At 40.1% G+C, this 16,444-nt stretch overlaps 1 protein-coding gene across 3 annotated transcripts in view; it reads left to right on the forward strand.

Moving 5' to 3' along the window:
• ALPK2 (alpha kinase 2) overlaps positions 1 to 16,444 on the forward strand; it is a 53,516-nt gene that overhangs the window by 22,733 nt on the left and 14,339 nt on the right. For all 3 annotated transcript variants that reach the window (XM_072860437.1, XM_072860438.1, XM_072860439.1), the window contains 6 exons: positions 3,001 to 5,884; positions 8,508 to 8,655; positions 11,678 to 11,805; positions 11,904 to 11,939; positions 14,107 to 14,381; positions 14,505 to 14,593. In XM_072860437.1, coding sequence (XP_072716538.1) covers positions 3,001 to 5,884; positions 8,508 to 8,655; positions 11,678 to 11,805; positions 11,904 to 11,939; positions 14,107 to 14,381; positions 14,505 to 14,593 — 3,560 coding nt within the window. The remainder of the gene's footprint in view (positions 1 to 3,000; positions 5,885 to 8,507; positions 8,656 to 11,677; positions 11,806 to 11,903; positions 11,940 to 14,106; positions 14,382 to 14,504; positions 14,594 to 16,444) is intronic.

The raw sequence follows: 16,444 nt of genomic DNA on the forward strand, positions 1-16,444 counted from the left end.
ACTGTATTAGCTGAAATAAATCTAATCTAAGCAAATACCAAAGTTAAAGCCAGCAAGGTTTCCTGAAACATGTTTAAAGGATTTGGATAGAAGTACTTTCAAACAAAAATAACATGGACCTGATTACCACATACCCTAGGAGCACATATCCCTGTTAAATATCAATTAAAAAATTAATAAATGTGCCACTGTGAGGCGTTAAACTGCATTCTGCTTTCAGACCTACTTTTGTCAAATGCAAGGCAAGGCACTCCATTACAAGCCCTCTTTTGGCATTGTATTTATTTTCCAGCCATCAAAATGTGTGTCTAGACTCTACAGTGCTGCACATCTATAAATGCTTGAGATAGATAGACACACAAATGCTTGAGACAGACAGACACACAGATTAGGTAGATAAAAGGGTTCTTGAAATAATCAGCCCACTTTCCAGTGAGCATGGGAGAGCTGTCTATTTTCAGTTTCGTACCAAAGCAGGTAGGGACTGCCTGATCATATGTCTAACATACTTAGCAAGAATTCCACAGGTTTTAGTAAAAGCTGTGATTGAGGCTGCTGTGGCTGTAAGGAACAGAAAAATAAACTCTGCTTTCCAGAGGTTTGTGGGGAAGCGGAAGTGGCAGAGGCAGTGGGGGAGCACTATGCTCAGAACCGACAGAGAAGAGAACTGGAACTGTCTGTAGAGACACGTCCAGGCCCACATCCCCCTTGACTTGAGAGACGGTGTATGTCTAAGCTCAAAGACCTAGAGACTGGCATCTTCTCCTGCAGCGCAGGCTTGAGCAGGAAACCAAGGCATTGGGAATCAGAGGGGACTGCAGTTGTGGAGCTGAGGTTCCTAGGTTCAGGGTTTCTAGGTAAGTATGCACTGGCCAAGGAGTTCTGAAGACAGTGTGGTGGCAACTGCATGGTGCTTGGGGTGGGAACAGCAGTTAAAGTCATTGACAAAAATTTTCTATATCTCTTCCTTCCCCGTTGTCCACAGCATGTAGTCAGCTCCACATCCTACTCAAGCTGAATGGAGAAACAGAAAGGATGAAAGGAATTGCAGCTGAAGTGGGTGGCTTTTGCAGCAAAGGAAAGCAATATTTACTACAGCCGGTAATCCTTTTACCATGAACTTATGGAAACTAAGAACCTAGTGTCTGAGCAGCCCCTGCCTCTACCTGAGCACACAGCAACTCATGGGAAATCCTTCAGTACATATCCTTCACTAAGTAACAACACTTGCTTCTTTCCAGAATCGCTTCTCTGAATTATGTGTCTGCCAGCACTCATTACACCATTACAGCTCTGCTGTAACCCAGAGGACTCACCCGTTATGCGTCACAGTTGTTCATTTCAGTCATCCAGCACATCATTGCAAGTTAACAAATAACTATGGACGGAACTGGGACTCACGAGGAAAAAAACAACACAAAACAGTTACGAAGTTGAGTCTGTGGCTGGATAAAAGCTAAAAAATGTAAAATTTCTACAAAGATTGGTGTTTTTTAAACTCAGTCTGATATTTTTTAGCATTTCTTAATTTCTGCTGGGAGTAGGTGCAAAGCGTCAGACAACCACTAGAGAGATACGTGGTCAAATGTACAAACTAATTCATAAGGTCCATGTTGTTATAGCCTGTTAATAGCTATTTGAAAGTAAATATTCTTTTCAAAGGTTGACTGCTAAATTGCTCTACTTTTACAGGTTGTTCTGGCAAATGAATGGTAACCAAAAGCATAAAGCATAATTCGTTTAGGAAACAATGCATTTTTGTCTAGTAAAAAATTGTAGGCTTCTCCATCTATGGCTTGCTTCGCGTGAAACGTGCTCACCACCTCCATGGAATTGATTTAGAGCTGAAGAGGACTAGAGAAAATCCTGGAGAACAAAAGCTTGGCAGGGATTCTGCAACAAGAATTTAAGAGTGAAAGCTCAGTTCTGAGGGGAATGGTGAACAGTTTAACAGATTTTGTATGCCAGGCAGATGGCAGCACTTCTGTCATCCCATGCAAGCCCAAACATCAGCCAGTTGTTCTCTTTAATAAGGTCTGCACTCCTTGCATCAAGTAAGTTCAGTTTGGCCTAGATTAATTGAGGAATGGATTGTTTCTACATAAAGTGACAATTCAGAATATTTTGATATAAGAGAATAAAGGAGATGCAGGAGGAATATGGGTTTTTATTTCCTGCCCCAATTTTCCCAGCAGTGCCCCTAAGGTTGCAATGCATGTCTCATTGCTAGAGGAGGGCTGAATATGCCTTATATTGAGCAATTCATTACCACTTGGACAGAGGCAGGATCTGGAATGATCTCTGGTACTCCCTTTTGAAGCGGGACTTGTCATCTCAGGGGTCAGAGGTGACCAAAGACAAATTTTGAAGACGGCTTAAAACTGACCCAGAGATGTTCATTTCTTGGTAGGAGTCTTGTTCTCTAGTACCTAGCAGGGCAGGCATGTGGGGTGCACTCTCTGAAACTTTTCAAGACTGATACATATTAAGAAAGTGTCTTTGTGAACCTTAAGATAACAATGCCCATGATGGAAGCAAAGGGGAAGGCAAGCTCCCAAAACACTAGTCTGGGTAGTTCCAGAAACTCATCAGTTTGGATTATGTAAGAATTACATAAGCATGGTGGGACGCTCCGACTGTTAGCAAAAGGCATAGACATGACTGTTTTGGTTTATTATTTTATTGTATTTTATTTTGTCTCATTTTATCTAATTTTAGCTAGCTGGACTATATCAGTCATTGATCTTCATCTTGATTAAATTTTATATTTCTCAGCATTTGGATCCAGATCTGAAACTTACCAGGATTCAAGGCTGTTAAGACCCAGGAGTTTGATTTCAATCCATTAGGTTGATAGCTACAAGTCAGAAACTTGACTATTGACAAATACTAAAAAAAAGAAAAAAATTAGGTACTTTTCAAGCCAGAACTCTAGTTCAGGCCTGTGTCAAGCAGCAATTCTAATTTTTAATTACATTTCTCTTTTTTTCTTCTTTGTAGAATCAAGGTGCTAATCCTAAAATCTTTACCCAGAATTGTGAGAGACTATGTATGGAGCCTGAAATAGAAAAGGAATGCATCTTTATGACTTGTGAGAGTGCAAGAACCATCCATCCAGCTTCAGAAATGCTTTGTACTGAAAAGACATTACAAGCAAAAAATGCAAATTTACAGACCTGTTCTCAACACCACGCTCCTTGTGATAAGAGAGAAAGTTGTCACCAACAAGTCTTTTGTGAACAAGGAATTAATATTATTAGTAATGGCAACAAATCAAAGAATGATATTTCACCTTTTCCTTTACGGGATACAGACTCTGTGCCTGATAAACAAGAATGTTTATGTGCTGTTCTCTCTTCTGCAAAGCTATGTGATGAGCCAAGGAAGGGAGAGCAAAGGTATAGTTTTGACTTACACGATAGCAACAACACAGATAGTCTCTGCAGTCTATCATGTGGTGAATCTCTGTTTGAAGCTAATCCCAAGTCAGTCCTGGAATCTGGAGAACCTGAATGCAAAGGAGATGCTGATATATCTGCAGTGCATGACAAGCTGTGGAAACTTCTTCATGAAGATGACTCAGACTATCATATCCCATTTGAAAACCAGGAGATCACAAGTTTAGAAATTAGGCCAACAGATATCAAAGTCACAGCACTGAACTTCGTACAGGAGACCTGTTCTGATCATCCTTTGCCAATAAATTTGATAGAAGAGCAGGAACCTATTACACAGCCAGCTAGTAGACAAAGAACAGAGAAAGAAGACTGCAATGTTTCTAATATCCTCCTTAAAACAGATGAAGCATGTAACAGTGCATCCGTAGGAAACACTTGTCTTGCACAAGTGGTAGAAACAGATGGTATATGTCTAGATTCTAGCACTGGAAATAAAATGGAAACACCATCCATTTGTGTTTCAGCAAATAGTATAATCTTAAATACAGGGGAGTGCTTGGAGCAGAAGCCAAATCAAATGTTAACTGACAGTAATGGATCCATTCAAATGACTGTTACTTGGAAAGGAAAGCTTCCCATTAATAATGCTTCCCAAACATCTGATGCAGATTCTCCTCAAAGAGTGAAAAATGCTCAGAGCAGTAATTTAGCATATGACAAAGAAAACCCAGCTTACATGTCAGATAAGTCGCAGGGGACAATTGGACAATTACTTCATACTGGGCACAACATATCCTTGATAAATGGGTCTGTAACTTCTGTAACTGGTAGAGGGTGTCATTTTAGGGACTGTTATCCAGCAAGAAAAGAACTGGCTTATTTCCCTAAAGAGAAAGACGTTTTCCCCAGTGAAAATACCAGTCAGTTTACACATGAAGAATACTCTGCTGTTAACACCATACGCAAAAGTTATGAAGAGAATTTACAAGGAAAAGGAAGTCACTCAGACTTCAATGCACAAAATGAGAATAATTCTGACAGTTATCATCTTTCAAAAAAGAATGACTGTCGAGATTGTCAAGTTGTTTCTAATGCACAGAAATACGGTTACCTAATGCAATTGCCTACTTTAATTAAGACTCCTGAAACCACAACACGTAAGAATCTACCCCGAAACATACACCAACTGACAGAAATAGAAAAACAAGAAGTGGCATTCACTCCCTCTTCTGAGGATCCATTTTTAAGAGATTTTTGTGTAGAAATGCCCAGATATAAACCATGTAAAAAAGAAGAACAGAGAGAGATCTATATAGGTGATGAACAAAGGGCTGAAACTTCCTGTGACTCAGGAGTTAGTCATGTTTCAGAGAGTCAGACTACAGTTTCCCCTCATAATACATCAGAACAACATGTATTTTTTTCTGACAGCACCTTCAAGTCTGATGAAGAGTCAAAACCAGATTCTTCAAAAAATCACACATATGCACCTGGAAGTGTAACGGCAGTTAGTACCCCACTGCCTAGAAAGGCTCAGAATGAATACCCCAGCACAGCAAATGAGGATTATAGAGATACCAGTCATCAGTTAGATATCCAACAACTGACTGTAAAGGAACCATTGCCATTCTTCACTCCTGTAAGCCAGCCTGAGGGCCTTCTTACCACTGTATCAGCAATGGGGTGTCCTGAAAGTCAAGTAAAAACTGAACCCACACGAACAGCACTCAAAGTAGATGAAAATTGGAGTGTGCTGGAAACTTTCTGCAAAGGATTGCAGGATCAGTTCCATAGGGTACCTGAAGAAAACAAGGAGGAAGCAGTCTTGTGTGAAAATAAACAGGAGTTTCAAAGAGCTATTGAATATAACCCAGATGAAGCTGAAATGAAGTCTCCTTTGCACACTTTAATTGGCTCCAAGGCTCAGAGACAGATTGTGAATATTAGCATTAGGCAGCCCTGTCCTGACTTGATCTCTTCCAGCAAGCTGACTGAGGTAGATAATTCAATAAAGTCTACTGAGTATGATAAAGATGAAGAAGTCATGACATCAGAGAGCGTAGTAAGTGGTTTAGTTAATTTGCCACCAGCTGATATCAGGAGCAACCAGTATTTTCAAGAGCAACCACCCTACAGCAGAACTCAGCCATTCTCCTTAGCATTGACCACATATGATCCATTCCCAGTCAATGCGGAAAGGCTAAGAAATCAAGAAGGGTCAGAATCCTACCAGACATCACCAACTGCTGCTGAGCCTGCGCCCATCAAATGTAAACAAGACACAGCAAAGAGTGGGCATTTAGCTACTGGAGCTAAGAAGAAATTACCACCAGCAACACTGTCAAAAAAACCCCGACTGGAGGAGAGGGGAAATGTCAGCAATGATCCTAGCTGTGTTAAAAAGTCTGTGAAGAGTGAGGCGGGCATGATTCATAAAGAAGATAGAAAAGAGCAAAGGAAACTAATTTTCAAAAAGGATAGCAAAGGTAAGAGAAAACTGATTTTCATTTCTGTCCTTTCCCATCATTCTGGCTACAGTACGAAATTCAAATTTGGTAAACACACTGCAAGCCTCCTTTAGTCTAAATCATATCAGCTAAAGGTGTCCTGCCCTCACTGATGTTAGTTTCCAGTTCTGTGAACTTAGTAACTAGTGCTGTCCCCGTGCCACAGAGCTGAACGCTCCCTAACATCCTTTTCCTAGCTGGCAAATATATTGTTTATGAACTTTTTAACGTGTTTGAAGTAGTTACTCCTTCATTTGTCTCTTCGAGTAACTTTTCAGGGATGTATAGCGTAACAGTACCACATAACCTCACACAATATAGCAACTGCAAGCCCAGTCCTTGCATGTTGTTATGTTCCCGCAGGGCTGTGTTCCCAGTTATGCTCCTACACTGTGGCTCCCAAATGCAGTACCTTCTCTTGCTTACCAAATGGTTTTATCACTAGCAAAGTATTATTGTTATTAGTAGTGTGCCACTGATAAACATCATGTTTTGCAGTCCTATCTAGTGTCTGATGGCTGGTTCTGCATTCCTTTGCACCACTCTTGGTCAGGAATGGCACTGGTGACATTAGCAATATGAAACTGACAGAGAAAACATATAATTGAAATGAGATTCAGGCTGCTTGTCAGAGTCTCGAGGAGGTTGCTAACAGGTAGAACAAAATGCAGACAGGAGTATCAACAGTGTAACAGCTAGAGAGATGAGGTATTTGTGGTTTATATGGATACTTCGCAAGGACCAAAGTCTTATTTTTACCTTTGGAGATTACATTTCATGTTCACATCGTAAAATAATTTAATAGATCAAAGCAAGACTGAACAGCAACTAAAGGTGAGCTACACAACTATGAAGCTCTTCAGAGACTCTAATGACAATGTGGTCTGGTGAGAGTTCTACTCTTCCAATCACATTTTTAAAAAAACCCCAGACTTTTCTCTGTTCAAAGATGCGTCCTTTGCCAGAGAACCAAATGTGTGGGAGGAGAGGCACATTCCTTCAAAGCAGAGCAAGCAAACTGCAATTACTGAGAAATGCCTGATCTTTTGCCATGTACCTGAGGCTATGCTTGAAAAATGTTGTAAACATTCAGGCTTGCATCAGATAAGACTGATGCAGTCTTAACCTGCTTCTGATTTGCTTTAGTCTAGACTGAGATGAATGTATGTTTGTACTTTAGAGAATTGTGTGGATGTTTGCCCAGCATTATGGGAAGGTTGCTATGATTAGTCTGGTATATACTCAGTATTCTCTTTTGTATTATTTTCAGCTGCAGGAGGGACAACTTTGAGGTTAAGGCAGGGAATCTGGAGCTGTTAGTTCTATTTACAGTTCTGTCACATACTGTCTGCGTCATTTTAGCCCTGATTCAGCAAGATTCTTAGGCCTAAGGACTTAAGTGACTACAAGTTAAACATAGCAGTGAATTCCAGGTGCCCGACCCTTCGAGTTGGATCCAGCATTCCTTCGGCATTAGATGGGGAAAGTTAGACTGCTGGCAAGAGATCCCCGAGGGAGATGTGTCATGCCAGCTCATTCAGAGTGCAGCAGCTCAGAATTAACACAGTGGGAAACATAACATCTTGCATTTTACATCCCTTACATCTAGCAGGGATGTCTCACTTGAGCGCAGGGATGTGTCATGATCCCAAAACCTCTCCCTAAGTATATGTGATTCCCTTTCTTTCCAAGTACCCTTCATCCTCCTGCTCATGCCATGCCCATGTACAGAAGATGCTGGAGCGTTCTGTGAGCCAGAAAACAAGTCTTAGCAGAGAACCAGGTTATTAGGACCTTCCCCAGACTGGGCAGAGTGCTCTCTTTCTGTAACCTGAGTGACTCTTGGATTTGTTCTGTGCAATGGTCAATGTTTAGCAAAAGAACCATGCCGTATGGCTGGAAAGGTAGGGACTTACTTTAGAGGTGGGAAATGAATCCTTTGAAACTGAGGAGAGAAGCAGAGGCCACTGATGTTGCCAAATGCAAATATCTAACCACTAAGTCTGGGTTCCTCTCTCCCGCTGTGTTTTAAAGGAAATGGTGCCATCACTGCATCTTGCAAAGAGTCTCATCGTGGCAGTGTGCGTTAGGTATGTTCCAAGAATACCTTGGAGACTGAGCATCTCCTGGGACTTAAAGTCTTTTTTCTCAAAGGCTGTGATCAGTTAAAAAAACCTACTAGTTACCAGTATTCAGTTAATATGAATTCTCATTATGTAACCATATGGTATGCTGTACCTTTGTGGTGTCTTTTTTTACTGATAAAACCAGCTGATCCTTTAGTCAGAGAGAATGTGTTTTGTTTAAGAAATGATTTTATGTCGATGCCTTTTCAGGCTAGAACTTCCCTTGGGTCCTATTCCATAAATTCAAAATGTCTTTGCATTGACAACATTTCCATTGACTGTGTGGGGCACTGAATCAGTCTTTTAAAACCTCCGTATTTTAAAGCCGTGGTTTCTGCATCACAAGAAATCATAATTATTTACCAGTGTTGTCAGATTCATATTCTCGACGTCTGTAAATCATTCTGGGATTCCTTTAAAATGCCACAACAATATCATCATCTTCTAATCCTAAACTGTGGCTCTTCTGTTTCAAGCTCCCAAGCTGCTGAAGAAAATCCAAGCAGAGTTGTTCCCCGACTACTCTGGAAATGTTAAGCTATGCTGTCAATTTGGTGACATTCATGGTGACTCCACCATTACATGGACTAAAGATTCCAAGTTACTAGCTCAACTGCAGAGAAGGTGAGTGGATGTTTCTGAAGGACCGGTAGTTTCTGAATAGCTTTTGGGAAAATATGCCAGTGATATACTATTGTACCTGTTAAGAGGATTAGTATGATAGGTGCAAAAAATAAGTTTAAACAGGGTAACTAAGAAGCATATCTTCACACAGTGTATTAATATTGGTCATAGTTTGCGTTCCATCACCAGTAATTCTTTTCAGCCTGTTCTTAACCAGTCTTATCCAACTTTCAAGTACTGTAAAAGATCAAAGGAAGTTTGAACCTCAGCACCCAGCCAAACAACATAAACACTCCTGATTAATATGTGGGAAGCTATCTGTCCTTGTGTGGTGGAAGTAAATTGCTGAAGCAACTAACATGTGATGTAGAGCTTGACGTGATTATTCTGCAGTAGGAATACAGACTGGGGGATGAATGGATTGAGAGCAGCCCTGCAGAGAAGGACTTGGGATACTGGTGGACAAAAAATTGGATGTGAGCCAGCAATGTGCACTTACAGCCCCAAAAGTCAATCATATCCTGGGCTGCATCAGAAGTGTGGCCAGCAGGTCAAGGGAAGTGATTCTCCTCCTCTACTCTGCTCTCATGAGACCCCACCTGGAGTACTGCATCCAGCTCTGGGGTCCCCAGCCCAAGAAAGACATGGACCTATTAGAGCAGGCCCAGAGGAGGCCATGGGAATGATCCGAGGGCTGGAACACCTCTCCAGTGAAGAAAGGCTGAGAGAGTTGGGGTTGTTCAGCCTAGAGGAGAGATGGCTCTGGGGAGACCTTGCGGCCTTTCAGTATTTAAAGGGGGCTTATAAGAAAGAAGGAGAGAGACTTCTTACCAGGGCCTGTAGTGACAGGACAAGGGACAACAGTTTTAAACTGAAAGAGGGCAGGTTTAGAATGGACATAAGGAAGAAATTTGTGATGAGGGTGGTGAGGCATTGGAACAGGTTCCCCAGATAAGTTGTGGATGGGTTGGATGTGGATGTGTTCCAACATCATTGGAAGTGTTGAAGGTCATGTTGGGTGGGGCTTTGAGCAACCTGGTCTAGTGAAAGATGTCCCTGGTCTAGTGAAAGATGTCCCTGCCCACGGCAGGGCGGCTTGGACTAGGTGATCTTTGAAGGTCCCTTCCAACCCAAACCACGCTGTGAGTCTGTGGTTCTACTTTGAACTTCGTATTCGGTATCGAATGGAACTTGACACTGATTGGATTAAACAATGGGACTTGCATTTAAGGAAGAATGATCTCTCCCGTCAACCCAGTTAACCTGACTGAGTGACTAGAGGCAGTGCAATGAGAAGGGTGGAAATAAAAGCTTCCTAAGTCCTTTATCAGGATATTTTCCAGCTTTTCTTAAAACTCCATGTTTATGAAATGAGTTATTTTCTTCCGTAGCAGTAATGACGTTCTTATCACATAGCTCTTAAAATCTGTTTATAATGTTTCAAAAATACAAAATTAACATTACACAAAGCAAACATTCTGTTCCATCAGAATGCACAATTCTGCAAAAATGAAAACGTTTTGTAGGAAGACATCTTCTAAGATGTTCTTTTAAGGGGAGATAAAAAGTTGCATAAATTGGTTAAACTTCCCATATCATTCTGATTCTTGTTGTTTTAACTATACTGATTTTGATTATTGTATTACAATATCCATTGTAATATTAGTACATATCATTATCTGCTAAATAATTTTGCAGTGTTTTAACAAATAAACAATGCAGAGATACCAAATTTATCAGTTTTTGCGGTGATAACAAGTAAAATATGTGATAACATAAAATATTTTAATTTTAACTTCATAGAGTAAATATATTTCAAAATGTTGGAATGGAAGTGAAATATATAACAGATTTAGAGTAGGAGAGATTCTAATTACAATTTTTACTTCAAAAATGTTCAGCAGGGGTCAGTGGAAGTCTCCCTTCCACCACAATCACAATCCAAGTAGTTGTTTTTTGTGTACCCAAGCACTGTTTCCTCTTTTGGAAATATACATCAATCTGCAGAAATACATAATCTGCATTGTTTGGTACATCGTGGCTTCTACTTTCAATAGGGGGCATTTACAGGAAATTAGGCAACAAATCTTTAAATTTTTATAACCTGTCAACACATGGAAATGTGTATTGAAAAATACACATCGCTAGTAATATTAATATATGCTAAGTAATTTAATTTAAAAACTGTGGTTGGATAAATATGTTCTCCAGTGTGCCAAAACAATATGAAACTTCATGCTGCCAACAAAACTGTGCACACCTTCAGTAATTCATTTCGCAAAAGCTTTAAAGCACACTAGCCAGGTCTCCATAATCCCTGCATAGATTATCTGGTTTGCTGATAAATACCTCCGTGGACATCCAGTGTGGTACATGTGAGAACCTTCGTGGTCTAAGAGGACTTTTCACTCAGGCGTAGCACTGTTCCAGTGTGGTTTTATTGCTGCCAGAGCCAGCTTGGGTCTGCAGGTACCGTAACTGCATTTGCATGTCATTGCACCCCGTTAATAAACTCTGCCTTTGAGCCATTTGTGAAATTGCATACACAGACATCAGAGAGTAAACATCTCGCTTGAAAAAAGCAAAGGAACAGAGAAAGCTGAGTGAGGAGTCAATATTGAGGAACAGCAGGCAACATTTGGAGCTTTTACATGTTCATACTTTATATATTTGGCCATGATATTGATAGGAATATTAGAATGCCTTTTGATGTGATTTAATTATTTTTCGATTTTATTGAGGTACTTTTCTCTCAGAACATAGTAGGATCATCTATTGTGAAACACATAATAGACTGAATGCTTCTAAGTAGGGTAAATAAAATACTTTTGCATCATATTTGCATCAGTCAAATGCAAATCTACTTTCTTTACAAATCTAGATTGCATCTACTTGCATCATATTTGAATCAGTCTTTGCAGTGAGGGACAGAAATTCCAGGGACAGAAGGAGAGATACATGGAATAATCAGGAAAGATCTTTTAAAAGTATTAATGTTGAAAATTAACATACTCTGTTCCAGTGCCCAGGACGACTCTCCCGTCTCTTTGGCAGTAGCTAAAGCCAGTAACAAAGACCAGGGAATGTATTATTGCTGCTTGAAAAATATGTATGGAAAGGTGACTGCTGAGTTTAATCTGACTTCCGAAGGTAAATCCCAGTTTATAATTTTAATTAATAATAATGAAAGTGGCAGTTTTCAGTCATATTTTTTTTGCTACAAAATCAATTTCTTTGTTTCCTTGTAGTACTGGAACATCTCTCAAGTTTTCAGAATTGTGAAGGTAAGTACACACATCTGTTTGAATATGTGCTCAGATCTTTGCTCCTTCTGATTTCCAAGCAGAACGAAGGATGGAAAAATGTGACCAGACTGAGACATTTTGACGGTTATCCCGTCGGAAACTATGGGAATCCCTCAAAGCCATTGAATCAGTATTGTGTTTTTGCTAGCTGTCTTTTCCTTTTTGCGCTCGCCTTTGCTGCACCATCAAAGATAAAATTCCCTGTAATTCATGGGAGTTTTGTAGGTGAAATACCCTCATGTAGGATGGAGTGGTTTGTGCAGGGTGATGGAGTACCCGCTGTGACAAACTGTTGATTTGAACTTGACTGTGTAACTTCTTGTTAGCTTGATGCACTAGAACTTCACATACAGGAAACGGTGAAATAGCATTGCATCGCATCATACAGAGACACAGACACACAGAGAGTACTGAAAGCTCTTTTGGCAGAAAAACTTGCCAGTGGTGTTTGAACACATGGTCTTTGCAAGTCACCTGCTATGTAACTTTGCTCCAAGAGAAAGACGGGCATGAAGATTTGGAATGCTTTCCCCATATGTTAACTTGTGTTTAATCACACTTGGCATATGTCTTGCTGTGCTGCAGCTAAAGATAGACAGTGCATTGCAAATTGGTTTATAATTTCTGAGCACACTGTACTAATCAAGTACTTCATTCGGCCAAACAATTTTTCTTTCTTTTTCTAGAAGAATAAAATTAAACATTTAGTTCCTTGTTAAAACGAAGACAGGACTTTTCATGTAACAGCACCGTATAACTTTTGATCAACAGAGAATTTTAGGTGGAGTTAAGGAGCCTTCTAATTCTAGCTTTACATGTGCACTGTTTCCTCTGTGCTTCAAAGAGAGGCAATAGTGTACAGAGTCTAAACCGGAGATAACAACAAAGGGGAGCTGGAAGGACTTCATTGCTGCGTAGTATACACCTTTTGTTCTCCTATTTATCTTTTCCACTGATGTTCCTTGAAATGTTGTGATTAGAGAGACTGGAAGTGCAGTTAGAATGTTTTAGTTTCTCTCAGTGCTTAACTGTAACCACTTCTTTTTCCCCTTTATTTTTTTTCCCTTTGTATTCCAGTGATCATTTAAAAGGGTGAAATCCATAATCCTGCTTGATTTCAGCTGTAACGAACTTAGGAACACATTCTTATGCTACTGGTACCTTCAAAATCCACAGGTGGAGGCATAAGAGAAATATTATTGTACCAATTTCTCCTGAATATAAAGATCACTAAAATTGATGTATTTGCTTTTTGATTGAAACTGACATGGTCATTTATAGAAATGTGGCTTTTATTCAAAATCACTTATGAAATAAAAATCTTGTTATTTTATTCTACCTTTGCTAATGAACCTGTTTTTAAGCTGGTCTTGCCAGACTGTAGAGACAGAAACACTTTAACATGCCAGTCTGCAGCACTGGAGCTGATGTAGTGAATGTGGTTGGTACTAGGAAAGGCATGTTTCCATCATGGTCGTATTGGATAAGGACTGAGACCTCTTTCAGCAGAGTGCCTCTACAAACACCTTGGCAGAATCTTTCCCTGAAAAGATTCCAAGCTGAAAGCTAAAACAAGCTCTGGTTGTACCAGCAACTTCTGGCTTTTCTGGAAAGACAGGCTAGCTTCAGAAGAATGTGCTCTGAGCACATTGGGCACAGAACTGTGTTCTACTTTTAAATTCATATCTGCATACACTGCTGCACATTAGCTTTATTACTGACTCTGTCTTCCCAAAAAAGCAGAATTGGCAGGATCTCTGTATTCCCTCAATGCCTCTTCAGTTCTCAGTCAGCTTGACTTACTTCGTATTCATTTGAAGCTCCAGTTCACAACTCCCCTAATAGTTTTAAAGACAGCTTTTGTGGTCTTTGTCTCTATTTTTTGTTTGCTACACTCTGTATTCTCTCCTTATGAACCTGAACTGCCATCTTTCTCCATGCTGGCTTTAGATGGTACAGGCAACAAGCTACATGTAGAGGAGCAGGGTCCCAACCCCATATTAACACAAGTGAGGCCATGTATTCTCTGTCCATTGAGCATTTTCTTTAATACTCTATGGAGAGATGCATTTGTTCTCCCATGTCCACCCCTTTCCATGTGACTGCAGAAGGATGTTGTGCAGAACAAAGCGGTGTTGTGTTTTAGGTGTGGAAGAAATTGAATTCATGCAGCTCATGTTCAGAGAAGATTTCATCAGTGACAGTTATTTTGGTGGGAACCTGCATGGAATAATAGCTACAGAAGAGCTTCACTTTGGTGAAGGCATGCACCGGAAAGCCTTCCGAAGTAAAGTGATGCAAGGCCTCGTGCCAGTGTTCAGTCCTGGCCACCCCTGTGTTCTCAAAGTGCACAATGCTATCACATATGGGACCAAGAGTAAGGATGATCTAGTTCAAAAGAACTACAAACTAGCACTGCAGGTAAGCTTCCCCTGTCCTTTGTAAGCAAGAATTGTGGGGAAAAGCTGTCTTGCAAATATTCAAACAGATGATCTGTTAAATGTTTTGAGTAATATTCCATAGGCATATCTGTTTGTAATATAGGAATGCTATGTCCAAAATACGGCAAGAGAGTACGCGAAGATATATGCAGCTGAAGCTGAACCCTTGGAAGGCTTTGGGGAAGTACCAGAGTGAGTATATACTTATTTGTATACATATACACGTATACGTGTATTTATTGTTCTGTGCCACAGCTGCCCACTGACTGCTAGGAGTAATTACTAAAGAAGAAGAAAGAGGAATCCTGAGAACAGTGTTACAGCTGAAGTCATGACCTAAATAATACTGAGTATCAAGGTGGTGAGAGAGATTCCATTCCCATTAGAGGAGGATAATAAGGAGTAAAGACAGTAAATAGCAGGCAAAAGGCATGATTTTGATATAAATTTAGAGGAAATTATTCATGTTAGTGAAGTAACACCAGTAGGTGATACTACTAGTATCATCTAGTTACAGCAGTAGGGGATAAGTCAGGCCTCCCAACTTTCCATTAAAAATGAAATCTTGAGAGAAACCATGATCATTCTGAAGCTGGTATGAAGTCACTCCTTAGGCAGGTTTTCTATGTAAAGAGAGGCTTAAGCCAGAAAGCTCAACTCTGATGCTAGGTTTTCCCAAAGACTGGTTTAGTTCATATCAGAAGTTTTCCACTTCCCGAATATGTGGACATCAGACCAGTAGCTCAGTACAGGTTCACCTCTGCCTCTGGGGCTGGAAGTGGCACCGTAAGGATTTGGTAATAGATCTTTTTCAAAGGATTTGCTGTTCCAGTGTCAGGCTACTGTGTAGAGTTGAATTTGTGATGGATGGTTGAAATTCCGTCTGCCTTGCTTCAAGGGTAAGACCTACATGCTTGACAGCAGGCTAAATCTCCATCTCAGTTTAGATGACACAAGATCTGCTCAGCTTCACTGATTCCCTGAAAAAAAGGACCACTTAAAACACAGCCTGTGGAATGATTCCTTATAGCAACCTTTTCAGGATTAGAAATATTGATGGAGATGGCAGTGAAATCTTTTAGGGAAAATATATGTGCAAGTCAGCTTCTTTTCTGGAAATATATTGCTCTTGGTAAAATTTGTGTTTGAGAGATTTCTCTAGGCACAGGATATAAACTCTAATTTAGATATGAGAGAGAGAGCATGTACCCTATGAAAACTAGAAGTCTGGTGCAAATAACAGGCACATGGAAGGTTCAGATCTGGTGCTTTATTCTAAACAATTGGCTGGAAGATAGCAGCAAAAAGAGATGATGTGCGTATGGTTTTGGTTTGCTTTTTAATTTCAAAATTCTAAGGCTAGATTCCTTTTTCTAGCCAGTCCTTGTCAGACCAGAGTTGCATTTAAAAGAGGGTATATTCCTTTCAACATTTTATAAGAGAAACAGAGCAAGAGAAAAGTTGTCCACGTTCTCCAGAGTTAGCTTTAAAGCTACAGCCTTAGCCTATCTGTGCACGTTTGACTGTAAGAGAAAGCTGGGGAAAGGATAGAGAAAGCACTGCCCTATAATAGTCAGTGGCCTGGCAGCGAGACATTTATAAAAGGGCAGCAGGAGGGGAGAGAGAGAGATTCTGTGGTCTTGAGGTTACTTATGATACTTCCACAGTGGAGTAGTACTAACACTTCTATTAACCCCTAACCCATTTATTTTCCTTTCAGTGTGCAGTAATATGAAACTATATGGAGCCTTATATACTAATGAAAGTTGTTCACTTTAATGATACTGGTAGAGTTAAGCTGGTATCATTCCTTGAATGAGTAGGTTAGAACTAGACAAGTGCCTACAGTTGCAGCGATTGTTCCTTAGAAGGAGAATGACTACTGGTATGAAGGCCATTTGTACCAGTTTAACTGCATGTGCTATAACAATAAGGGTAAAATATCACAACAAATAAATTAATCGTGTCAATAAGGCTTCACTGTGGACTAGGACTGGAAGACTTATACAGAAGTGCTCTGGTTACATGTGGTTCTCTGTCCCG

This window comes from Ciconia boyciana, chromosome 4 (genome assembly GCF_034638445.1).
Source record: "Ciconia boyciana chromosome 4, ASM3463844v1, whole genome shotgun sequence".
NCBI lineage: Eukaryota > Metazoa > Chordata > Aves > Ciconiiformes > Ciconiidae > Ciconia > Ciconia boyciana.